The sequence below is a fragment of the Lissotriton vulgaris genome, chromosome 9 (assembly GCF_964263255.1).
Source record: "Lissotriton vulgaris chromosome 9, aLisVul1.2, whole genome shotgun sequence".
NCBI lineage: Eukaryota > Metazoa > Chordata > Amphibia > Caudata > Salamandridae > Lissotriton > Lissotriton vulgaris.
The window spans coordinates 900,693,819-900,721,572 of record NC_141697.1 but is presented as its reverse complement, the minus strand read 5'-3'; the positions used below and the strand labels follow the sequence as shown (position 1 = coordinate 900,721,572).

Genomic DNA, 27,754 nt, shown 5'->3' with positions numbered 1-27,754 from the left:
ATGCGGTTGGTGTATAGGAGCTGAAAGCGTTCAATTTGTAGTCGTTTACCATGCTGAGCAGTTCGGGACAGGGATGGGTTGTGTGCAATGGATATATCATTTAGGTTAGATATATGTTGGCGCCTTGACTCTTTGGTTTAAAGTTATGCCTGCTCTGCAATATGCATTTTTCTATAGCTTCACCTTCCTCAACATCAGCGCATGTCTCTAGTCAGTACTTCCTAGTTTCCTTTGGCCTTCAACACTGTCCACCTAGATTACCCATTTGGAGAAGGGGAAAGGCTAATTTTACAGGAAAAGTTTAATCTTGTCAATTTTTTTTGCCAGACAGTACATCACAATAATAGAAGCTTGATGTCTCCGTTCACAAAATGCCTTTGCAACTGTTCAACGGGCTGCAGACCTAAATGGTGTGCACATAGTTCCATTGGGGAAAATCACTTAACCAGAAGCTCATCTGTCTGTCTATTACTATCAGATGACTTGTCAACTCTAAAGCTTGTCCATTCATTACCAAGGACTTTGTCTCCATCTTACAGAACAGTTTCACAGCAGCCCTGGTATTAACAAAGCAATGGGCATCGTATCATGGGACTGTAGTCTTTACATGCTAGAAATTAGGTAGTGATTCCAGACACCCTCAGTGGTATCACACTCCTGGGATTGAGACATTTCAGATGAAGATGAGACTTCGTTATGCACTTGGAGATGCTATGGGAAAGGAAAAGAAGAGCCTCCCTCATCTTTTTGGGAGTTTGCAGTGGATTGTAAAGAGCATAGGAAGGGCTGTAGCAGTTCACAAAGAAGTACAGAGCTTCAAGGATTGAATAGGTGGTCTTGGCAAAGACGTGCAGTCTTGGGCATCTTATTATTTTGCGGAAAAGGCAAAAGTGTACCTTTGAAACATATCAGATCCTGGTATCGGTACCTATGTGTGGACTGGCACCATTGTGCTTGTTAACATATAGGAGATATGGTGGGGGCTCCCTATCAAAATTCAGTGCAGTGCGCAAAAGAGGAAAGAATCCAATGTATTAATCGTATTAAAACTATTTTTAAAATCCCACTTTGGATAGCGATTGAACTATGACTTCTTAGAGTTAATAGTACACGTGTGGTTGCACACCAATATTGAACACATTTTTAGCTTTCTTTAACGATATTACTGTGGGATAGCCTCATTTTAAATGCAGGGGTGTAGAATTCCTTTTACCTGACACCCAGGATAAATTTGTTGGGCTCAAGCACAACACGTTTTCAACACGTTTTAATGTTCGTTTTGCCCGCATGACAACTAGGCTCAGCCCTCTGCAACACAAACCCTTTGCCAGTTCACCAGACCGCATTATGCATCTGTGAAAGAGTATTGTCTGCCACAAAACAAGGTTTGAACGGATATATGACGGTACCACGCGTACTTTTACAACGCGTACCGTTACCAAGGTACTTTTACCACGCAAGTCGTTACAACGACTTGCGTGGAGGGGCGCTGGATAGTAAATTATTTAATTTACTATTCCAACTCCAGTCCCCGTGGACTCTAGGGAATGGAGTTGGATAGTAAATTAAAGTATTTACTATCCTGGAGCGCCCCCCAGCGCATTTCGTTGTAACGACCTGCGTGGTAAAAGTAGCGTTCTAACAGTACCGCGTTGTAAAAAATGCGTGGTAACCGTTGCATACCGGTTTGAACCCATATGTAAAACCTGTTCAAACTTGTATATATGGTTCATTAATGCAAAACCTTTACTATTAGGAGGAGTGGTCAAAAGAAATGCTGTGAGTTCAGCTTGCATAACTGACAGTAGATCTAGTATACAAAAATTTGTAAATTTGCAATATTTAACAATTTGTGGCTCTTTATAATGCTCTGAGAATGCTCCCTGATTATATGCAAGTACATGCATAGCTACGAAAGCAAGATTGGTGATCGTTTTCAAAATATAATATATCCCAAAAAATCACAGCTTGAAAAATCTTTTCTACTTTCGAATTTCATTTCACAGCATTATTATGCAGTAAAACATGATTGATGAATGGCAATATGTAAAATATATATATGTTTTTATAAAGAATCAATTCAAAACCATAATGGGCAACATGATAATAAACTAGAGGCCTGGTTCTTAAAGAAGGTCACTTAAGCTGCAGGTGTATGTCCATGCAGTGGTGCACATTTTTTACTTTAAGACATTCAGAGAGTGTACAGAAGTAGACCTAAAACTGTACCCTTGGCTACCCTTTGTGAATGTCATTGTTGCATAAGAGTTCACATGTATATTTGCTCATGTGATGATCTGCTGAGCGATTGCAGATTCACTTTTCCAACGTTCCTTTCTCCCCTGCCTTGACAAACGTTTTAATCCTGCCCTTGTCAGGAGTACAGTTCTAACCTTTCTCAGTATGGGGATAGATTGGAGCGGAGTTGTGAATACTCTTAAACATAATAGTTTATGGGTGCATACAGACTCGTAGGGTATTCCAGTCTCCGGTCTACTACCTCCTCCCTACTTTCAACCACTCTATGCGAAGTTTGCAGAAAGGTGGCAAAATAAGAGCATTTAGACTCCAAACACTGGTTATAGTATGAGCCCAAACAGACTCTGAGAGAAGTATTATCAAAGCTCTGATTTGAGAACACTACAGTAGTTTTATCACCTCACTACATGGCACCAAAATGGATAAGTAGGTATTTTCTAAACTTCCACCCTATTGAGGGTTGTGGAATCTATGAAAATGCACAAGGATAGTCATTATGCCACTGTTTGCACAGTAATAGAGCTGACAGTAAAAATAAATCACTCCCACAAATTGTTAAAGTCCCTAAATGAATTAATTCAACAAGTTTGAATTAATATGATAAGACTTTCCAGGTAGATTGATTCATTTAGCCAAGTGCAGTTCAGCACCATGTCCCTTCTTTAAGGGTCCAAGCTTTGCTTTAGAAACATCAATGTATGGAACATCAATCCTCTTTTTAAGCACCAATGAAATGCAAGCTTTTCAAGGTGTACATTGGTCTTGGAGCATAAAGCGCTGAGGGTCAAAGTATCAGTTTTCGTTTGTTCATAGAGCCGGCTATCTTTGTTTTGCAGTTCCATCCAGTTTGTATGGTTCTTACCTCAATAACCAGCAGTTAACAGAGAAAAAGACACTGTGTCAATAACGTAGTCTTTTTTTTTTTTTTTTACATATTATTTAATCAAACATGGGCAGGTACTCTGTCACCAAGCCTCATTTTGAAATTTGTTGGTCTGTGTCCAATGTATCGATTTCTAAAAGGCCATCTGATCCTGTTTGTAACAATGTAGTCTTTCCTTCATAAGAATAATCCAGTGTTTTTATTCTTACCTACATGCTTACCATTAACTATTCTTTTTTTTTTTATTAACTCCACCACTTCAAAAAACTCACAAGATCGTAGTTTAGTTTTATAAACAGCATCTCGTTTTCTTTTTATTTTATTTCCTCTGTAGCCATTCAAATAAGGCTACCTAGGTAATCAGTCTTCTACTTAAAAACATAAATAGAGACACATGGGATAAGATAAACAGAGTGTAACTTGATGAGTAGCAGCTTGAATGAATGATGCATCTGTAGAGCACATCAAATTGGCAAGAAGAGTTCAGGTGTCCTAGAGCTACAACATTAAGCATAACTGTTCGTGAAACAAAAGCCGCCTGGATTTAAGGTGACCTGTTTCAATGCTTACCTGAAAGCAGGCTTGGCTTTGAGCATTCACTTCCTCAGCAAGGTTCTTCCAGTTTGAACCGACCAGAACACTGAAAGATTCAAGCTCTTTTGAATCTAGTTGCACAGATTAGGTTGGCATCAGAACAGGGGATGGTATGGCGCATATGATCGAATTAGATCTTGGAAGTAGGCGACGCCTTTGCTGGCTAAAGCCTTGGAAACAAAGAATAGTGATTTGTATGTGCTTCCTCACCTATTGCCTATCTAGTATTTTCAAATGTGTAGAAAGAGGTTGTCTTCTGGAAAGTTTAAGAAGGATTCTGGCCGTCGCTTTCTGTACAATCTGTAGTCTGATGAGAAGATAGTCCGAAAGTATTGAGTTTTCCTGTAGTTTACTCTAGCCTTGGTAAGGGCATGGATTACTGTTTTGTTGGCCAAAATGGCCAGGAAAGGAAGAATCTTGCTTTTATGAACTTTAGAAGTGCAAAACAGGCTTTCAAACTTAAAAAAAAGTACAAAACACAAATTGAAGAGATTGTGACAACCAGGCAAGGCATAAAAAGTTGCATTTAAAGCGAATGCCTAAATTCCTAACTGTTTCTGTTGGTTGGAGGTGCGCTCCTTAATTTGGATGGCCACCATTGATAAGCCAAATGGAGTTCTGCCTACCACATTCAAGGGACTATCAATGAATAAATAAAGTTTCATATGGCCATGGCCAACTTCTAGAGTAGGGCCATTCTGGGCCTCGAATAAGTTGGAATTTAAAAAGGCAGACAGTTGCTCTCTAGGGAATTGTTCAACATTGGAATACAGAACACGGTCTGTGAAGCTTTGGAAAAAGCCAGTTGGAAATCAAGTGATGTTTTTCTCAAGTGATGTTTTTCTCTCATGTCTAAAGCAATTTAGTTGGGTGAAGATTTGACAGTTGCATACATTTCAAAAGACCGGTTGAAAATAGAGGGACCTCTGTTGGTCTTTAATCATCTCTTTGTAAAGTCTCAGTAAACGTGCTCCTCCATCCTTGTTTGGCCTTTCGACTGATTTTGCAAGGGTGAAGAATCCTACGTATTCTTAGATATGACCATGAGAGCACGAACCCACAACTTGCACTTTGATTTATAGCACAGATTTTAAATTGTCAATATAGAAATAAGCTCAGCTTTATCAGTCAGCACATTGCAAATGTTACCCCTGCTATGTATTTTCCTCCACTTCTCTTTGTTAATGCTGTCCCCCCCCCCCCCCCAGGTGTCTTCCATCATATTGCTGTTCCTCTCCTGCTTGTCTCCTGGTATATCACTGTATGACCTTCCTTTTGACTTGCATTTAATTACTGTTGTGCAGCATGTCTTTATTTTAACCAGATTTCTTACTTTTGTTTCCGTTATATGACTGATTCCTCTTCTTGTGATTGCGGTTACTGTTCTCTATAGGTACACGTGTCTCCCCACCCCCCCCCCCATACACACACTGCTTGTCTCCCTTTTCATATTACGGTTTGCTTTTTGTGGTATGTTACTGTCATTTCATACATGCCTCTTGTATTACTGCTGTCCAGCTGCTAGTCTTTCCGGATATTTGCCTTCTCTTACTTTTGTTTATTTATCTCAATGTTGTTGCAATGCAGGTCTCTCTCCTGGTTTGTTACTATGCTTGCTTGCAACACTTGCTGTTACTACTACGTCCAACTGTGTCCCCTGCCATTTCCATTCTTGAGCCTTTTGGTGCCTTACTGCTTTATTCCAACATTTCCCCCATTGTGTTAAATAATATTTTATTTTTCCAATCTGCTTAGTTCTAATTGGGTGTTACTGCTGTCCTTGTCAACTCAAGTATTCTCAACTTGCCTCAGGGGTATGGACTCTTTTTGGTATGATTTTGCATACATGACGTGTCCGGCATTAGCTCTATTCCAGAGACCGACCGTGTAAGGATTATGTTCTATATTTAGTAGTTGGCCCTAATTTTTTTTTAACTTTTGCGGGAAAAATCTATGCTTCATTTGTTGTCTTTACAATTCCTTTGCAGCTTTTCCATTGATAATATTTCCTGGCATAATACTGATTTTTTGTTTTTTCTTTCTTGGATTGGTGTTTTAAGTAGTGCCTCCAGACCGCTATTTTCGAGACACCAACGTACAGACTTATTAATAAAGCAGTGGCATTTTGAAAGCGAGTAAGCATTTATGCTTTTGGTTTTGAATTGAGCACGTGGTGCCTAGTATTTTTACACCCGATCTACTAATTTCAGTTTGAAGGGACTACCAAAAAGACAAGCATGCCCATTGGTAAGCCATTTACTACTCGTCACAGGATCCAGCTACTAGGTTCCTTGGAATCAAGTTTCTCTCCCACAGTTCCTTGAGAATCATGTGCTTTTTAAATTTTCTTTGGCGCTTCTAATTATAGATATTAGACAGTGTTTCGTCTACTGGTCATTTCTGTGGTTAACACTTGTTAAACAGTGGTTTGGCTTAATACCTTCCAAAGTGTTATGGATGCAGACAAAAGTAGGCCACCAGTTCAACACATGTCCTTACTGATTGTACTCTATACTCCTGCTAGGATGTAGCCTGTGGGCCCTGCTGTAAAATTAGTTCTCCAACAGGGTCTTCCTTTTTACAAAACAAACATTGGCAAAGCCAATAGGTCTCGTCTATGCAAGAGCAAATGGGTTTGCGAATGTGTTTTAGGCTTGTTGTACCCCAGCTTGGCAGCTGTCCAGCGTGGCTAAAAGCTAGTGGCGTAAAGGAGTGGCATGGAGTGGATTATCATAACGTAGAATGTCATGGAGTGGCATAGAGAGTTGTGGAGTGGTGTTGAGTGGACTGATGTGGAGTGACGGAGTAGAGTGGCATTGTAATGTGGAGTGTCTTGGAGGAAGTAGAGTGGAAAGGTGTAGAAAGTCAATTGAGTGGTGTCGAGTGGAGTAGCATGTTGTAGAGTGGAGTGGTGTAGAGCACAGTGGAATGGCATAGAGGGTGTTGCGTGGAGTAGTGTGTCGTTGAGTGGAGTAGTGTGTCGTTGAATGGAGTGGAGTAGTGTGTCGTTGAATGGAGTGGAGTAGTGTGTCGTTGAATGGAGTGGAGTAGTGTGTGGTAGAGGGAGTTGCATAGAATGGAGTAGAGTGGCGCAGAGTAGATTGGCATAGAGTGCAGTGGCTTAGAGTGGATTGGTTTTGAGTAAAGTGGTGTAAAGTGCAGCTGCGTAGTGTGTAGCAATGTACGGTGCAGCGTAGAGTGAAGTGCTGTAGAGAAGATTGTTTAAGAGTAGAGTGAAGTGGTGCAGGGGAAAGTGCAGTGGGGAAGCATAGATTGCAGAGGTATGGCGTAAAGTGCTGTGGATAGAAACCGGTCCTAGGATGCTTGATTCCGGTCCAGGAAAGACATGGCTTGGCAGTTCGGGCTGGACTGTTCCCATGAGGCACAGGGTCAAGGCTGATTTGCATATGGCCATGTCTAAACTGGGGTGGTGTGGAGTGCAAAAAAACGATGGATTTAGGCCCATGTCTCTGTACTGGGGTGAATGTATGACATTGTTCTGCATTCTGTCCATCAATTGTTGTTTTTGCGATAGATTAGAGTGGCGTGGAGTGGTGCAGCATAGAATGCAGTGGCTCAGGGTGGAGTAGAGTGCAGTGGCGCAGAGTAGATTGTGTAGAGTTGAGTGATGCAGGGTAAAATGGAATGGTGCTGGATAGTGAGCAGATGTGTACAGTGCAGTTGCACTGTAGATTGTCCTGCACCACTCCACGCTACTCAGAAGCAGAGTAGTGGTGTGGCTTAGAATGCAGCGGCATGGAGTGCAGTGTAGGTTACAGTGTATTGGAGTGCAGTAGGACATTGATTGCTTCAGTGTAGAGTGAAGTGGTGCACGGTAAAGTGGAGTGGTGCAGGATAGAGTGCAGCTGTGTGGCATAGAGTGCAGTGGCATAGTGTGCAGGGTGGATTTGAGTGGCATAGAGTGCATTGGCATAGTGTGTAGTGGTGGAGAGTGCAATCTTGCAGAGTTATGTCTTTGAGTGCAGTGGTGTAGAGTGCATTGGTTTGAGTAAAGTAGTGTAGAGTACATTGAGTAGAGTACAGTGGTTTAGAGTAGAGTGGTGTAAAATGGCATTGAGTAGATTGTTTCAGAGTAGAGTGAAGTGGCATAGAGTAGGTTGGTTCAAGGTTGGGTAGAGTGGTGTATAGTAAAGTAGGGTTCGTTGGCATAGAGAGAATGGTGCAGAGTAGAGTATAGATGTGCAGGATGCAGTGGTTCACAGTAGGTTAGAGTGGCGCTGAGTGCAGTGGCATAGAGGAGTGGCGTAGAGTAGTGGTGTGTACAGTGTTTTGAGTAGAGTGGCGTAGAGGTCAGTGACAGATCCGTTTTGCAGAGTAGACTGTTAAGTGCAGTGGTGTTGAACAGAGCTACGAATAGTACAATGGTGTAGAGTGCAGTGACGTAAAGTATAGTGGCATAGGGTGCAGAGTAGATGCAACAGAGAGCGCTGTATGAGCATAAGAAGTTTACTGTAAGTTCAATAGGTCAAATGATCATCCTGTACAAATGCAAGGATTTTGCTGAAAGGTCAGAAGATCAAATGTTCATCCTTATTACACAAAAAAAAGTTACCACTTTTTCCATCACAAACCTGCCAAGCCACCACTTTTCGTCCTGAGGAGGTCTTAATCAGTGTTGTAATTAAACATATATGTACATTCTTGAAAATATAAATAGTGACGGAAGTACAATCGCCATACAATTTGAACACGTATCAGAACATATGATTAAAACCTTATGAATCCCCAAAAAACCTCCAACGTAATACAGTTGTGTAGGACTTCCTGTACCAGAATGTCCCTATTTCACTTCAACCAACATTATAAGATTACAAAAGATATCCTATACATAAATATTCCTGTATCTCATTACACAAGAGTAATTCCTAACCAATGCCACAAGCTTTGATTTGTGCTCAAAATGTATGGTGATTGTACAGGATGAACATTTTACCTATTAAAATTTCAGTAAACATCTTATGTTCATACAGCTTTCCCTGTTGTATTTGTTTACCTTTGGTGATTCCTAAGCAGTGAAATAAAGTGTTTGAGGGCTAGTTTTCTGTAAAGTAGCACTAACATCAGTGTGCCACCTAGGGCCAACACTACTCTCTTTGCTTGTGAATACTTTGGTGCAGAGTATAGTGACGTAAAATGCAGTGGTGCAGAGTATTTTGGTGTAGAGAGCAGTGGCATGGAATGCATTGTTTTTGAGTACAGTAGTGCAGAGTGCAGTGGTTAGAGTAGAGTGCAGTGGCATTCAGCAGAGTGGTGCAGCGTAGATTGCGGTTGCGTGGAGTGGCGCAGTGTAGATAGTTTCAGAGTAGAGTGGAGTTGGGCACAGTAGAGTGCCATGGCATAGAGTGCAGTGGTGCTTAGTAAAGCAGAGTTGTGTAGAGTGCATTGGTGGAGAGTGATGCAGAGTGGAGGCATAGACTGAAGTGGCGTAGAGTGGAATGGTGCAGAGTAGACTGCAGTGCCATAGAGTGGAGTAGGGTAGAGTGTGGAGTATGCAGGGTGTGGGAGCGCACTCCCATTACAGACAACACATCTTCAATTGAAATGAACATTACATTTGTACAGAAATGCAGTTTTACTGATAAAAGTATATAGCGCGCAAATTGTAACGTGTGGAAATGTCATCACTTAGCATATTGATATGTTTTGGTGGTATTAAAATATGTTTCCACCACACTTCAGAATTACCCCCAGTAACCAGCATGATTATCACATAAATCCCCTCACTTTTAAGTCAGAGAAAGAAAAGTAAACACCAAGCTTCCAGAGATGACATAGCCCGACATATGACCTCTGTCTTTGAACGCCCAGTAAAAGTGACCGGATGAGAACAAGATTTTAAAGGCCTGTTTAGAGAAATGAAGCACTCAGAAGGATACTGTAAATGGGTTTGTGCTAGGGAATGGATGAACTCCGGCTTGACAGCCTAAAACAAATGGAGCCAGCAAATCGAAAGCAATAAATTGTGAGTTGCAAACCAAAAAGCCAATGGCAAGCAGCAGGCAAAAGGCATTCCTAGGGAAGTTTTCCGATTGTCCTCAAGATGTCACCAGTAAACCAGACAAAAGCTGTCTGGTAGGCTTTGAGCTATTCGTCAAGCTTAAGTCTTGATAGCTGAGATTTCCCTTCCAACTCTTTTTGTTATCAAACTGTATTGAAATTGCACTGCTTAACAAAAACCTTCCAGCTTCTAGGGACAGTGAGTTGGTCTTAATTGCCAAGATTCCCTTTCCCTGACTTTTCAGTTTCAAGTCTAGGCAGAGATATTTCAGTTGGCGGGCAAAATGCGAGCAGTTCCACTGAGTACAATGATAACGTTTTACTATTTACCTGCTGTCACCTACTCCCGCATGAAACTTAATACAGCATTGAGATGGCAGGTGGAAAAGGCACAATTTTCAGTATTTTGTTTTCAAATGGATATCAGTTTTTATCCGTCAGAGTGTACATTCTTAAAAAAAGATTGTAACAGCTGGATATTAGTGCATCTCCTGGTATGTACTTGCAGTTAATCTGTTTATATATTTTGCAGTCTTAATGTGTTTCCTTCTTGTATTTCTTGGTATCTCGTTGTTTTTTTGTTTCTATTTTATTCCTCCAGGTATATCCTGTAGTGGCTTCCTTGCTTACATTTTCTGGTTTGTTGTTTTCCCCATACCTTGCATACCTATTAGGTTGTTGCAGATGCTTTGGCTATATCACCCAGTGCAGTTTTGCTTTTCCTGGTGCATCATTACCAATACCGTCTTTTCACCTACTGGATCTGTATATTTCCCCTTCTATAAGTAATAAACCTGTTTGGACCTACATCAACTCGTAAAGTGGAAATCTTTCTTCTAAATAGTCCTGTTCCCTTCAAATAAATATTCCTCTCCTCTTTTTATTGCAGTTGACATGGATGATGAGGACGGGCGATGCTTGCTAGATGTAATTTGGTAAGTCTGTAATCACATTTGGTAAGGAATGGGCCACGAGAGACCCTTGCCAGACAAAGTTTTTTCTAGACAAGTGATCGTTATACCCTGTGTGATGTAGACTTTACTTGACCCGAAGTATAAGTAGCTTTTGCCTGCCTTCGAGCCGCAGCATGGGGTGCAAATATGTGTTTTAAATGCCTGACAGGCTTTGTTGTATTTCATTGCAACTTGTTTACTGTACACTTGTGCACATGGTTGTCAGACAGTAATTGCATTAATATGTTGCTGAGCAATTGTGATACACCAGTAGGACGGGTGTGATGTGAAAGAAATCGTATCTTTTAAATTCACACGCTGTTGTCAAGTATGCCTTTACTTGTGAATTTAAACCCAGTTACATATTTCCTGCTATTCTGTTTACCTACTTACTACAGGCTTAGTTACTTAATTAGTAGCCACAATCTTAATTGAGCTAAATTGTTAATTAGCTTTAAAACTTTAAGAATCCCAAGTTAAAAGTGCAAGTACTGCTTTGAAAAGGCCTGGTCGAAATTTTAATTACGCTGGTGTAATTGGAGTAATTTAGCATTACTCCTGTGATGAAAAATACTGAAAATGACGCAATCACACCAGTCTGTGTAATTTAAGTCTGAAATCCATACCCATTCCAGTTCTGGTGTATTTAGAGCTATTTTCTTAGTGCAAATGAATCCTCAGGCTCATTTTGGACCAAAGGATGCATTTTGCGCTAAGTAAATAGTGCTAGATGGAGGGTTACACTCCTCGGGTAAATACATGCTATCTCGCTTTAATTTCGTGTAATTACATTTGTAGCAAATTGCATGCGTTATGCCCAGCCTTCTGAGAAATTGGGATATTAATCTCCCTGATGGATGATAAAGCACATAAATTGGTACAAAATGACCAATTAAGAAAAAATGCAACCTCCTTTTAGGTATAGGAGGTTGGTGCAAAATGTTTGCATTGCTTTAATATGTTGCCTCCAATTGTATAATGTAAGTTTTAAAACATTTTTTCAACACGCAGATGTCCTAAGATTCTTTATGAGCATGTTACAACAGTTATCAGGAATAGAATGTTGAGACCGTTATGATTTATCTAAATAAACATGCATCTAGTTATAGCTATAAAACTTTTAAAAGAGAAGAGAAAATAAATATTAGCTTACCATATGTATATAAGGTTCATGCAGTAATGAGACAGTCAAAGAAAAACTTATCAAACACTCAAAATGTGATGAACCAATGCTTGTAATTTGTCTAACCACGGGCAGTCGTCAACTCGTTCCAACCCTTCATTCTTTTACCCACTCTTGTACCTCAGATTAGACCCAGCCATATGCAAATCCGTCTTGGGCCTGCTCTAATGGGAGCAGTCAAGCCCGAACTCCCAAGCCAGCCTTCTACAAGCTGGAACACAGCCGACCCAAGACCAGCTTCACCTTAGTTTAAGCTCTTCAGTCAGGTGTAGGTTAGTTCCAGTAGCCCAACAAGCAAGGGACCCACGTCTGAGCATACCTGTGGACACTTGAGACACTACATCAAACACAACCAGCATTGGCATAGCCAATAGGTCTCAACTTTGGGACCTTATAAGTGTTTGGCCATGCAACAGTTGATATTGTTGCACCAAGGATATTGTGCTGCATAACTGAATACTTATAAGACCTATTGGCTATGCCAATGCTTGCAATGCAATAGGGCTTGCATTTGCCCTTTATTTATCTGTTTTGATAATTAACGCATAAATAAAAGGTATTGTTATTTACAATGTCAATAGCTCAAACTCTTGTAAATGCGAAACCTATTTTATTTTAAAAAAGCAACCACCATTGTCCCAAGCTGCTTAGAAAGTGAAAGCGCGCATTGCACGCTGAAAGTTGCTGGAAAGTGTGTACACCCTATCATATCACGTGACATCACTTATGCACACCACTTAACCCATGCACATCACCTCACGTCACTCGCATTAAGTGGAACCACTCACCTCACTTTATTTCACTTTACTTGTAACCCTGTAAGTACTCACATCTCATCTCTTCACTCACACATCATCATACTGCCCCAGGCATGTGACTACAGCCCCTGATTCCTCCTCGATGGCTAGAGGAGCTGAGGTGACTCAACGCTCAACATCCCGGAGCCTCAGCAGGTGATCGAGACGGCATCCATGGGGAGTGAGGTGAGACTGTGGGGAGGTTGGGAAGGTCGGAGAATGGTGGGGGGTCAGTTGGGTGAGGCTGAAGCGGGAACCCAACAGCGCTGTAAAGCTGAAGATAGCGGCTCTGAAACCTGTAGACATGACATCGAGGTTGCGCTTCGTGTGATCTTGGGCAAATCGGCGAGTTACTTTTCCTCTCAGTTCCTTTATGTGAAGACATTACGAACGCTTATAACCATTGTTAATACTAAGAAAAAGAACTATAAAACGGCGATTCACAATCACACTAAACCACTAATTTGAGATTGCATAGAGCACTTTACTTATAAGTAAATGTACAAATGTAACTGGTTAGAAAGGAGTGGAAAGGTGCCACAAGGGCAAAGAGGGCAAATGTGATGCACCAGTGAGGTGCGATAACACAGTAGGTTGAGCGCCTGCTGCAGGCAGTCGCAGGGCCGACTCGGCTTTTCATCCTTATGAATGGATCTCTGACTGCTGCATCTCAAGTCACAGCTAAGTTGTGATTCTTGGCAAGTAGGACAGTCAGAGTGAAGTTAATAGTTCTTTGCATGTAAGCATTACGGGAGCTCTATTAAATAAATATAAGGCCACGGCGATCACTGCTCAATGCTGTTTGGAAGGTGGGAGGGGAGCCACGGCGATCGCTGCTGTTTGGGAGGTGTATTCTTTTCAGGCAAGCATTACGGGCGCTCTATTAAATAAATATATAAAAGGCCACGGTGAATAAACAAAGAAAGTGAAACCTGCCACGACATCTATGTAAATGTGTGTGTGTGTCTTGTAAAGCGCACTGCTACCTGGAGGCGTCCTGGCGCTATAGACCGCTGGGGAACCCGTCCTGGCTTTCCCAGTGAGATGTTCCCTCCTGGGTATCTCCAAGGTGAAACCAGGCATCCCCGGCGTTTGTGGGTGAAGTTTGGTAAGTGAGAGGGGTGTTCTTTGAGGGCAAACATTATGGGCACTCTATTAAATAAATAAATAAATATAAGGCCACGGCGATTGCTGCTCGTTACTCTTAATTAGGTGGGAGGGGAGCCACGGCGATCGCTCCTCAATGCTTTTTAGGAGTTGGGAGGGGGGCCACAGTGATCCCTGCTCGATGCTGTTTGGGAGGTGGGAGGGGTATTCTTTTCATGCAAGCATTACGGCCGCTTTATTAAATAAATATATAGAGACATAGAGAATAGACATGGACGGTGTAGCCTGTGAGTTCAGGACGTAGCAGAACGAGGAGGCAGCTTCAGCAGCTAACCATGCACGGTTTAGAACGGAAACAAGCACGCGCGCTGAAAGTTTAAAAAAAAAAAAAAAAAAAAAAAAAAAAGCACCATGAATGGACGGGAGATGTTGTAAGGACGGCAAGTGAGCTCAGGCTAAACAAAAAACAAGCCTGAAAGACAGCAATGGGCAGGAGCACCAGATCAGATTGGTGGCAGTAAAAATAAATATAACTTTATTTCCTTGTCGGAGGTTATTCACAAAAATTCGAAGTAAAAAACGGAAATTTTTAAAATAAATTAAGTTTCTGCTCATGCCTTAATCGAAACGAAGCTCTTAGATTTGCTGCACTGATGCACCTTGGAACATGAAGCTGAGGCCTTGTGTCTGCGTGCATGCGCGTGTGTGTTGTGTATGCGTGAGTGAGTGTACACGGGCAAGTTAGGCACAAGCAGTAGCTGTTTTGAAGCACTTGTGCTTGTGCTGGCATCCGCCTTGCAGGAGCGAGCAGCGGCTGCAAGAGAGACATAAGTTTTTAATTACCACACGCACCGCTGCTCGCTCCCGCAAGGTGGATGCCAGCAGAAGCACGAGTGTGCTTGAAAAAGAGCAGACCGATTTAAAGAGGCCATCTCCTAGAGCAGCACATACGTGCTGCCTAGGCGAGACCTAAAAGAAGTGATCAGAGTAATGTGTGCAAATTGTCTAACCACTTGCAATCACTAGAGGCAGCATTCCAAACCATTGTTCTTTTGTCCAGCATGGCACCTCAGATTAGTCCCAGCCATGCTTATCACTCTTGGTCATGCTGGAATAGGAACAACCCAAGCCGAACTGCCGACCCCGGTCCTTTCTGAACCAGAACACATGTAACCCAATGTTCGTTTTGCCCTAGATTGGACCCTTCAGTTGGATGTAGCTTATTTCCAGTGGCACAGTGAACCACATCTGGGCATTTTTTGTATACTTCGAAGAAAAACCTATAGCCTCTCTTAAATAAGTTATCTGCGTCATCTGTTTAAATATTTGTCATTCGCCTTCACATTCCTGCACCTGTACATCACAATAACAAGCATCCTGTCTTCAAGCAGTAAATAACCAGGTTAGGTCCAAGAAACAGGATGCTGCATTTCATCTGTAAAAAATGTGTTCAGCCGATTTCATGATGCACGGTGTGTACAGAATAATTTTATTAAATTAATTCAGCGATGGTTTTGAGAATGCATTGGTATAGCAAAAAATAAATGCAGTAAATCGTCGTTCTGTTCTCATAATTTAAATATGATTACTCTCCATACTACTTTTAATGCTGCACCATATTTCATTACTGGAAAATAATATGGGTGTATCACAGTAACAAATATGTACAATAGTGTATTTAAGATCATGGCAATAATCGCCTACCTTTAAACTGAGGTTCCCCTTTAAGTGGCTGTTTATTTACATTCATATAATTTATACTTCACAGTAGCTATGCTTTTCAACTGCTTGTATTGGTCTTCTTCGGGCATCAACTTCAGACAAATTTTTGATACAAAATGAATTACTTAAATTAATGCTTAACATCCCGCGGTAATCCGGATTACTGCATCTACACAAACTACTATTAACTTACTCCTGCTCAATTTCCCCACAAATAATTTAGATTGCAGCTAGAGACACCAAATTTAAAATACACAATCCAATTAACCGATAATAATTGCCTATAATCCACCAGTTTAATGAGGAAAACCTACTGGAGGTTATGAAATGGGAAATAATGTTTGAAAAAAGTTTTCATGAAAACCAGCTGCTGAAAATGTAGACAGGTGTGAACAGTAACTTAATTTCTGATGGATACTTCTAATCGCAGATTCCTCACCTTTTGTATTCAAGCTAAGCCCCAGACTGGGTCTGGAATTTTTCATGGCAGTTATTCCTGGATGCCGACAGGGGGTGCCACCCGAGTCAATGGAGTCCTTGCAATGCCTCCGTAACGCTGCCTCTGCACACTAACATCGGTTCCTTTCTCCATCAATTCCTTTCTCTCCACACCCTTTGACACAGAGTTGGAGCTCTGCTTCCTACTATGTCAGATTTTTCCTGATTCCAAAATCTCCTTTTCTACCTAGTGTTCCAAGAAAAATGTCTCCCTTGCAAACGACAGGCTTCAAACCATGCAGTGACTGTAGGGAGCTGCTGTTGATCACCAATCCACATGATGTCTGCCTGTATTGTTGCTCAGCATAAGAAGTGAGGTAGATAGCTCTCCACACTTTGCTCCTGCTCTTTCTTAGTGTCACAATACCATTCTTATTGCAGATCTCAGTCGCACCATCTTTTGACAAGTCGCAGATGAAGTCAAAGTGGAACTAGTCTCCATCTTGTCCCTCTGATGCCAGGTACACAATGCGCAGTCAGCACATCAAGGATCCAACTCGGGTGCAGGTAGACTCCTTCAGGGTGACGATGCTGCAACTGTACAGGATGAGTCCAACTTCGATTGTGGCGCATTTTGGCCCCACAGAGTGACAGGGGCCCCAGTTTGACTACCACTGTTGGGTTGCCTGGTGCCGAATGAACCTGTGGTATTTTTGCCCTGCTCATTGCCATCAGAAGCTGGTGCCTCTACTATGGGGCCAGAGGCCTCCGCTGTGCACCCGCCCCAGCCCTGACTTAGATTCCAGTGGCTCTGGTCTCCTACACCAATCTTGGATCTGTACCTATTTTCACCCTCACCAGCTGTATTTTTTAATGAGATCACCAATGTGTAGCTCAGGCTTTGGAGGATTACTAACGTGTCCCTTGATGTCAGTACTACAGAATGCTGGAAGCCTTGTTTGGTTCAAGTTCTGTCACAGTCCAAGGGCTTCAGAATGTCCCACATGATGAAGACCATGATGAAACAACTTACTTTTTCACTAAACTGATGCTGACCTTTACTTAGATATGCAGAATATAATTGGACCTGACACTTTTCCAGAAGGACAACTGGACTCCCCTCTGGGACCTTCCACTGAGGGTTACTTCCACTTTTTCTTGGTGCCCAAAAAAGATGCAGGGCACAAACTTGTTTTTAGATTTTTGCTCTCTGACCGCCATCATACAGAAGGACAGAGTCAAGACCCTAGGTCAATTCAGCCTGGGATCTGGGGGATTGGATGGCATTTCAGACTTGCAGGACACATACTTATTTACCTGTCCTGTCTTCCTGTCACTACCAGGATAAGACTGGGAATAGGGGTAAGGTATACTAGAGACCTGTTTCCCACTGCAGGTGGAATGCTTCTCCTGTGAACCCCTTGATGGAACCTCCATCGCGCTATAATTGACACTGCATGTTCTCGACAAAGTGTAGAAAAGATCCAACGAAGGCATGCCTCATTGAATAAATGTGCTTGAGCCAAACCCTCGCTATTTATTCATGTTCACCAGAAGACATCTGCTCATATGGTGTTTGGTTGTCTGGCAAGAGCTGACCTGGCATCCCCTTCCCCTTGATGGGTGGGAGTCCTTTCAGAGCCAAACAAATGGCACGCAGCTCCAGGCGGTTGATATGGGCACTTTCACTGCAAGGGAGACCAAAGGCCCCTGATCTCCACTTATCCCAGATGGCGTCCCCAAGACGGAGACAAAGCATGCCAAAGTACATGGCAAAGTCACACCACTTAATCTGTGTTGTGACAAAGACTTGCACTTCTGACTATCATCTTCTTCTCATAGTGTTGAAAACCAAGCAGAGATAAAATTCTGCCCTCCAGACAAAATCTGTCTTAATATCTTTCTCTGTAAAAGAGGATGAGGGAGGGTGGAGTGTGACTACCAGACATTCACTTATATCATAAAGCAGCCCAGTTAAGAGTGCTGGTTGAGTGGTCAAAACGGGAATCCCATAAGCATTAGCTGCATATGGACCGTAGTGTGGCGGGGTGGACTATCTCTGACTTGGTCTGGCACCCCAAAAGAGACAGACCCAAGAATGCCTACATTGCTACACCCACACGCACCACGCTGAAAGTATGGGACACGGTCACGGACTTCTTTCCCATCACCATTTATAACACTCCATTTTAACCCAGCATTCCCCCCAGGTATGCAAGAGGGACCTTTCGATGCTTGGAGGGAGGGAGGATGCCTTGCTTTGATTCACCTTTTTCACAACTTTGACTCCCTCACCTTCAACAACTGCCAGCGAAACTATGGCATAGGGGACACAGAGCAATACCATTATCCCCAACTAATGCATTGGGCACTTATGCCGTAAGAGCGTGAAGCAGCCACCCGCCCTCTCACAAAGTTTGAATCCTTCCTCACTAAGAATACTACAATGAACAGGGCAATTTCATTTATATACAACATTATACTCCACCACCACACTCTCCCCGCGACCACGATACATGTTCATGTGGGAAGAAATACTACTACGCGGTATCAGTGAGGATGAATGGGGACACCTATGGAAAGACATTACACGATTCAATCATTCCTGTGAACTACGGGAAGCCCATCTTAAGACTATGATGGACTGGTATATCCATCCCTCTAGGCTTAAGCAAATGTTTCCCACCCCCTCTGACAGATGCTGGAGAGGGTGGCGGATAATGGGAGACTTCCAACACATTTGGTGGCATTGCCCGACTATTCGCACCTTTTGGGAAGAAATGCTTGCGCACATTAAAGATATGCTAGGATACCCTGTCCCGTGACAGGGGTCCTCCTGGGGTTTTGCGACCCTGCATTGGAACACCAGACCCGAGCAGACAAGACAATCATGTGGCTCTGTATAGCAGCAGCGAAGATTACCCAGGCAGATGCTTGGAAAAGAAAGGAGGCGCCAGCGATTTACCTGTGATGATTTTAAGAATTTTGAATTCAAATGGGGCCCCCTGGTCACCTTCCTTTCACAGGGCCTGCCATCTGCTGTCTGCGCTTCATCCATTAGAGCCCTTCATCTCTTTCAACTATGAGCTGCCTTACGCGCCATTAGTCAAACACACTGTATGAACACTACCGCCACCATTGTAGGGGAGGGGGGAGGGAGGTAGGGGTTGTCTTTGTTTCTGTTGTTTCGCAGTTGGGGGTTGTTCCTACACATATGTAATCTAATCCCAGTGGCTTCCTCCAAATGGAGGACTTAGTACGTTTACCATTGCAAAAGGAAAGATGGGACGCACACTGATGTTAACGATCTACCCCAAACTCAGTTAATGTAAGGAACTGTAACCTTCATTTAAGCAATCCACTGGGATCGAGGTTGGGTTTATATTGCGCGTTATGTAATCTTAGCCACTCAGTCTTGTTGAACTCTGCGACCGCCCTGCGAGGGGTGACTTGATAGCATTGACATGTGATGTACCTTGCAAAAATTCAGTCACACTGTTTTTCATTGACCATGTGCTTTATAACATGAAGCTCTGTAACAGTTTTGCCTGAAAGCTATGGTTGTAGTTTCCAGATGATATTTTTCTTGCAACACCTATTTCAGGCAAGTTGTACTACAGCCTCTCAGTATAGTAGTATAGTACAATTGGTGCTGTCATCCGTTTCTTATAGCCGATCTGTCCACATTAATTCACATTTGTTTCAAGTAATGACTACTAAACTGTCTGATTTTGCCTACCCCCTCGCCTCACACCTGCCAAACAGGTGCCCAGGGCCTGTGTTCCTTCCCTAAAACTGTATTGGAGCCGAAACCCAATTGGCATCTCTGGCCACCTGTCAGCCCCTGGTAAAAAGTACCCTAGGTACCCAGGGCATTGTGACCAGAGAAGATCCCTACGGGCTGCAGCACTTATTGTGCCACCCGTGGGGGCCCTGAACCCTGACACCCACACACTGCCTTTGCAGACTGAGTGCCCTGGTGCAGAACTAAACAAAGCCTCAACATGGCACACATCCCTGTGTGCAATGCCCACACACACCCACTGTCCTGGCATACATCAGTCACCCCTCTAACTGGGTGCCCTATGTCAGTGGTGTGGGCACATGTGCATGAGCCCTGTGCCCCTACAGTACCCAGGGCCATTCCTGGGCACTGTAAGTGCAGTGATGCCATTAACAGTATGTGGTGCTGGGAGGTTGTCATTACGAACTCCAGAGCATCATAATGGCTACACTGAAGACTGACAAGTTTGATATCAAACTTCTCAGCACATTAAACCCACACTGATGCCTGTGTGGGATTTAATGTAAAATGCATTACAGAGGGCATCTTAGAGATGCCCCCTGAAACATAACCTACAATCCACGTCTGGTCTGAGAGGCTGCCTAGGCTGCCGCACAGCAGACCTGTTGCTGGACCCCTGGGTGGAGAGCCCACGCTCTTCTGGGCCTGCAACAATGCACATCCTGGGCGAGGTGCTAGGCCTCCTCCCCCAGAATGGGCAGGGGGAAGCTTCAAAGGCATACCACCTTTGTGAGCTTCTCCAGACCACTTGCTGTACTCAGCAACTGGCCCCCCAACTCTGGCGGGTAGACTGGCGGGAAAACCTATGCTAGGAAAGGGGTGTGCCAGCCTGTGCCAACTCCACCCCTCAGGTGGGAGAGGCGAGGTGAAACACAACTCCTGGCTGCGGCCATCTTGAAAATGGGGAGCCCTGCCCAATTAGAGATAGGCTCCTGCCCCCCTCCCTCAGGAGAGGAGCAGGATAGGGGGTGTACTCACCCCATGGCAGGGACCTATTGGTCCCTGCCCTTCCCGTACCTGTAACGCTCCTAAATGTAGTATTTAGGGGCACCCTGAACCTTCCTTACTCAGATCCCAATTTCAAAAGAAAGAAGACCAAGAAGAAGAAGACGACCTGCCACACTAACTGACTTGCCCCCAGCCCTACAGGCCTGTTGATCCTTGAACCTGCTCCTGCTAAATCCCGGCGTCTCCTGCGGACAGCAACCTCAAGAACCCCGGAGGACCTGTCTGCCTTGACCCTCTTAGAGACTGGGACTCCCACGAGCAGTGACTCTGGTCCAACAGCAATACCCATGGTGCCAGCCAGGGACCGCAAATCCAGCCCACTCTGCACCCGCCGAGCTCGGCCTGTGCCCAAGTGGAAAACTACCCTGAGGACGTCCCCCCAGCGATTCTGACCTGGAATTCAGTGCCCAAGGACCCTCCTCGACGACCCAGACAATGCCTGCAAACTCAGAACCAAGGACCCCTCCTACCTTGACCAGCAGAGGGTAAGATTTCCCGACATCAAAAGACACCCCTGCACCCGGCGCCCCCCGGCCTCCTGTGCCCAACTCCGGGGTGCCTACCTACCCTCCAAGATCCCAACTTACCCCTCGAAGTGTTGGTTGCTCCAGAAGATTCACCGTCCCTGGGCCTGCAGCCTTTGCTCCTTTTTCAAGATCTCCATTGAATAACATTGAGTGCCAGATGGCTCAAAAGCACCTTGCACCCAGCCCCCCCCAGTGCCACTTGCCGCGCAACCGTTGTCCTATCCTACTTCCGCATTTGCCCTGAGCAAGTGACCAGGAGCCCAACTCCCACAGCCGCGTGGCCTGCTAGCCAGCAGCCACCAACCAAAGGCCCCCTGCCTCTCATTGGATAACATTGGGCCTAACTACCTCTGCACCCGGCTGCCCCTGTGCCGCTGAGGGTGTACCAACTGTACCTACCTGACCCTGAGAGATCCCTGAGTCTATGCCCAGAACCTTAACTCTGCCAGTCGAGTACTTACCTCCAAGCTGATAACTCACTTTTCTTCCATAGGCTAACATGGACTGGTTTCACTCCGAAATTTGTTCGTGTGGAGTTTTGGAACTTTAAAATATTCACCTAAAATCAGCCGAACAATGAATTCCGATATACTCACCTGTTAACAGGAGAGACCTCAGGGTTGCACCTTTCAGCCCGGCACCAACCCTGAAAAGTCATTTTAACCGTACTTAACCAGTAACCTGAATTTTCTTCAATAGGAAACCATTGACTGTTTTTCTGTGAAATTTCTTTTGTGTTGATTTTTGCAAACTACAAATAGTCTTTAAAAATCGTACCAACTACCAAAACTTAATTACTTACCGGTCTTGGATTAGAGGTTCCAGTGCTGAACCCAGGAGTCCAGTACTGAATTGCCAAAGTAACGTGAACATATTTTACCTGCAAATTGAATTTTCGTCCATAGGAAACCATTGACTGTTTTTCTGTGAAATTTCTTCTAAGTGTCGATTTTTGCAAGCTACAAATATTCTTTAAAAATCGTACCCACTACCAAAACGTAATTAGTTACCTGTTTCAGATAGAGGTCCCAGTGCTGAATTTAGGAGTCTAGTACTGGATTACTAAAGTAACGAGAACCTACTTAACCTGCAACTTGAATTTCCTTCCATAGGATAACATTGGTAATTTCAGCTGAAAAAGTTTCTAAGTGTCAACTTTGAAAATACAATAATATTCCTTAAATATTACTACTGTAACCAAAACGCTTTTACTTAACTGTTTACAGCTCATGTCCCAGGACTGAATCTAGGATCCAGTCCTATGGTTAGAAAAGTAATCTACAAAAGTAACTCATTGCATTTAACCAGAAATTCCCATTGAGCTCAATGCTGCATTATATTTGAAATTGTGTTGCCTATTGCAACAGACTGTAACTATTTTATTCCAAACGTCTATTGCCTATTTGAAAAGTAAAAAACTCATCCTCAGAAAGTATATTTTGATACCTTGTTGGTTCTAAAATAAAACTATATCTTTTGATACAAAACCATTAGCCTAGAGTTCAGTTTTTGAGTGTGTGAGACCATTTGCTGACTGAGTGTGTACAACAAATGCTTTACACTGTCCTCTGATACTGCCTTACTGCTCGGACCAAGCTACCACTTTAGAGAGTAAGGTTATATCTAACTTTAGCCTCTGCCAAACCTCTGGGGACTCAAAACACACTGTACCTTACTTTGGTCCAGTATATATATAGAGGCACTTTCCTACAATATCCACACATCATCAACCTATTTTTTGGGCTAGCCTTACACATATTTGGTTCACACATGAATTTTTATATATTTTTCTCTTCTTTACCTGGGTTCCCTTACTTATTTTGGCTATTTATAAGATATAATCTATGGCAAAATTGTTAGACTCCAAAGGTCCACAATTCCTGATGGGCCCCGATTTCCTCATTTATAGCTCCAAATACAGTTGGAGGTGCTTGGTGTTTTGCCCACTCCTCCATATGTATATCATTGGTGCTTGAATTTTGGGAAGGATGTGAGAGTATCTTTTGCCCTCTTATTTCAAGGAAGTTGCAGGATTATTGTACAAGCCAAAAGTGAATAATTTTCTTAGACTTTCACATTGACAACATTTTTTTCAATTTCATTCACACACTTAACAAGTTACTGGAAGAATCTCAGATCTACAGGAGCAAGGGCTTTTTCAGTAAAGGGCAATGGTTCTCTAGGTTCAGCATAACATTTTCAGTATGAAGAGATAAGTTGACTAATGTAAGGCCTTCTTCAGTGGTAGTAAATGCCTTGTAACTTTTTCCTATGCACTCTAAATTGCAAAGCCTTCTGATGCCCGCAGCCAAAATGTATTCCAGAGTTATTGGGCAAAAGGTGCCCCACTACCAATGTGAGAAGTTGGCCTGATATATGATGTTTCCAATTCTGGAACCACCTTGTATCAGTCCAGTTTTAGAGTACCTGAAAGCAGAGGGGACAGAGTTTGGGTCACTCAGCAGTGACCAGAGTGGAACCAAGACGGAACCAGGCGATGTCGGGCGCAATCAGGTGGTTGTCGAGGAGCTTCTCTCCGCTGCCGTGTGGACTCTAGGGCATCTGCGACGTTCAGGAGTGGATCACGAGCTGTCCCACGAAGGCTCTCGCCGTCGGCGGTGCCGGCTTCAGGATTGGAGCAAACAACACTTGGCAAGAGCAATCCACGCAGGACTGGAAGATTGCTTCTCACTCGTACCAGGAGGGTCAGAGCGGGTGCTCCTTTTCAGAGGAGCGATCGCAAGTCTGGAGCAACCAGAATCACAATTTAGATTTCGTAGTTCACTGGCACAGGGGGGGCCACAAGCCAACAGGCAAGTGACCGGGCCAACGCGTTGAGCCAAAAGAAGCAGAAGGGCCCCACGCAGCACTCGTCGAGTGTAGAGGGGTGAGCTTCGGTGCAAAAGAGGCTCAGGGCTGGGGCTTCTCAAACCGCGATGTACAGCTTTGAGGGTCACTCGTGGGCTGCACGGTCAGCGTCTCGTGGTCTTTCCAAGATGGCGGGCCCCACGCTTCCGGTCGCCTCCACGGGTCTCAGCTCTGCAGGGACTGTGGATCGGGCTGTTAGAAGGCAGGCACGCTTGGTCTTGTCTATCTCTGTCGCTCGAGTTCCGGCGGGAACTGCAACAAAGCAAACGTCGAGGTGCTGGATGGTGCCTGTTTGCACAGGGTGGTCACTCCTTGACCACAAGGGAGATTCTTCAGTCTTCTACGTCGAGTAGGATGTCGAAGGGTCCAGAGTTTCGTTTCATAAGTTTGTCAGGATAATCTGAGTGCTTTGGCACTGCTCCCATTCTTATACCAACCTAGGGGCTGGATTACCTGCTAGGTCCCCTCCTATGGGTGGGACCCAGAAAGGGGGTGGTTACACCCCTTTCCCTTTGTCCAGGTCGCGCTGGGACTGGGGCTGGTGTGCCCCAGAACCGGTTTGACCGGATTATGCAAGGGGAAGCCTTGTGCTCCCCAGGCAGTGTCTGGTTTCTTTCAAACCTCCCTGCTACAATCCACTATCTCCTGTCTGGGGTGGTGTGAGGCCTCCCTGTGACAGGAAACCCTTTGTCCAGGCCTCCTTGGCTGAGTTTCGGTCAGCTGCAGGAGGTCAGACTCGTGTCTGTGGCAGAAGCATCCATTTTGTGGTGCTGAGGCTCCTTTTAAAATCAACCGCTTTTTAGCAAAGTAGCATGTCGTCTCCCTCTAGAGGGGTGGAATGCTATTCCCGTCGACAGGATTGTCGAGGGGATAGTATTCCAAATCGTATGACACCTTACACGACATGTTTTGATAAAGCCAAACCAAAGTTAACATATAACCGCGAGGATTATAATGCACTTAATAGTAGATGGTATGGCATTATCCCGGAACAGCTTAGAGCTACAGACAGGCTCAGCTCATGCTAGAGCACCATCTCACATAAAACCAAGCACTCTGCCTCCAGGATTGTTAAGGCCTGCCATAGGAGTGACTGATAGGTATATATGTGTCCAGATAGGTTTAGATATAGGCATACTATATCTAAGCAAGGGGTGATTGCACCACCTTGCCCCAGCTGAGTGATCAGCCAGTTGTGTCAATTTGGATAGCCAGCCAGGGGTGGCAAAAGATATGCTGCAGCCCCTGGTAGGCCTTGGATGCACCTATGGCCTGGGCACCTATAGTGCACTGTACAGGGGCTGATAAGGTGACCCAAGCCAATTTAGTTATGCACCTAGGGTACATGCAATCCATTTTACAGAGAGAGCAGATAGCCTGGGGCCCTGATTAGCAGGGAACCAGGCCAACTAAGTCGAAAACCAGCTAAACACAAGGCAAAAAAATCTGGGGTAACCATAGTCAGGTAGCCACCTTCCTACAACCAAGATTTGATTTTTAGATTTAGGGAGTTCTCATTTCCTAATCAGTAGTGCTCAGTCAGGGCCTTGTGTTTTCTGGTCTAAAGCCTGCAGGCACCAACACTTCTTAGAAATGAGTAGAACATCCAAATTCCCAGCCACCGGTCTCCCAAGTTTTCAGTTCCTTCTCAGAAATGCCCCCTCTGGATCTGCTTTTTTCAGGTACCAGGATTAAAACTTTATAAATAAATTAATTCAACGTTTTCTTGCGTTGCTGAGGCATTTTCTTTCCCCGTATTCCTTTTTGCTGTTGGATACTTAAACAGATTACTCCCCTTTAGACTATCCCCAGGCTCTGGAATCTGGAAGGTTTTTCAGAATAGCTGCTGTCTGCCGATGTGTGGCGGCATCCGCTTTTGCCCAGCTCCACCCCGGAAGTGATGGCTGGAACGTCATATAGGTATCAACTAAGGGTGCTGACATCAGTTCTGTTCTTTCTGCACATTACTACATGTACCCGGAGCTAGCTCCTAACATTTTATTGTCAGTTGACGTTTTCTTTCCAGTGGGCAGAGTAACATGTCCCTACCTAAAATGATATGATGTAAGCCGTGTAGGTATTCTTACCAGCAGATGTCTGTTATGGGTCCCCACAAGATATCTCTCCGTTTGGGATCTTGCCACAACTCCACTGCATGCAGGAAGTGTGCCTTTTGCACTGAAAGCAATTCAGGATTATGAAGCCAAACTGTACATCGCTGAATACTGGATGAAGTCACTTAAGTCCTGTTCCTGCTCGAGCCTTTCCTGCAACAGTCTTCTTCATGGTCCAAGTCTTTGAGTAAGTCAGAATCCAAAAAAACAACATAAGTCCATGCCGGCCATGCCCCAGCTTCACCAATCTCCTTCTGAAACATTGCAATGTTGCAAGGTACTCACCCTGGTCTCGTTCCCGGTCCCCCACACAGGAGCTGATTCTTCAGCTGACCCCAATGCACCTCAATTTTCTAGGTCTGCTGGTGCAACAGATTGAGACATTTAAGGAAGCCATGTTGTGAATCTTTGCCATCCTGCCAGCTCCCAAGTTTCATGCGTGGTGACTAAGAGGCAGCAGTTGACTTCATTTGTCCCCCATAAAGTAGTCATTCTTGTAGCCTTGCGTCCCTCTAGCAGGACTATTGTTTACGCTTGGATAACTTAGGGGCTTGGTATGGCACACGTAAATGGACCAAGTGCAGGCCAAACTGTTGGATGTCTGATTGTGTTATCTTTGGCCCAGTAAGGACTTGCAATTGGCATGTGTAAGGGTTATCTGTCTTCATGTTATTATTTACTTGTCCAGCTGTCCTTGTTCAAATCATCTGTTGTAATACGATTTCTCAGATATTTAATCCAAATTTCCCCGAAAGCCATTTGTGTAGCCTATGTGAGACCATAATTTTCTTACATGCACCCTCTTTGAGCGATTACACAGCTGTTATCTACGTCTCCTGACCCTGAAGATGGTCTTTCTCATTGTGGTAACTGAAGCTCATTTCAAGAGGGACATTTAAGCTCTGTAAATCTAGCTGTTCTACAGACCCATCTTCACGGACAAACTAACAAATGACTAGAGAGGCCTTTGTATGAAAGGTTGTTACCCCTTCTAGTCAGTCCATTACACATTCTTTGTTCCACCTTACCCCTCCAAAGAAGAGTAGAGACTCCATCGTTTGGGCCCCAGGAGAGCATTAAGATTTTACATTGATCGTACCAGAAGCCCTTCAGGTAGACAGGCCGCTTTTTGTGGGGTTTTCTGGGACAAAGAAAGCTAAGGCAGTTTAGAAGATCAATTTATCCAGGTGGTTAGCCCTCTGAATTAGGATCTGCTGGTCTTTAGCCAAGAGGAAGATTACCTTTGCACATGCTTTCTTCAGGGCAGTTTGGTATACTGGTGTGCATTACTGTTGACTTCCAGCATCCCTTAGGGGAACATATTACTTATGCCAATTGTGAGACCTTGTATACAGAGTGTATACTTCTTTTCTGCGAATACTCTGAATTTCCACTTCAGGGTAATTTTAGTTTCTGGTTTCTCCAACGCAGTTCTTTTCACTACTTTAGCGTAGTGCACTATTCATTGAATTCAAGTG

At 43.9% G+C, this 27,754-nt stretch overlaps 1 protein-coding gene across 5 annotated transcripts in view; it reads left to right on the top strand.

Moving 5' to 3' along the window:
- The window catches only part of BICRA (BRD4 interacting chromatin remodeling complex associated protein), a 593,087-nt gene that overhangs the window by 380,814 nt on the left and 184,519 nt on the right, over nt 1-27,754 (top strand). For all 5 annotated transcript variants that reach the window (XM_086938677.1, XM_086938681.1, XM_086938679.1 and 2 more), the window contains exon 4: nt 10,644-10,689. In XM_086938677.1, the coding sequence (XP_086794803.1) occupies nt 10,644-10,689 (46 nt within the window). The remainder of the gene's footprint in view (nt 1-10,643; nt 10,690-27,754) is intronic.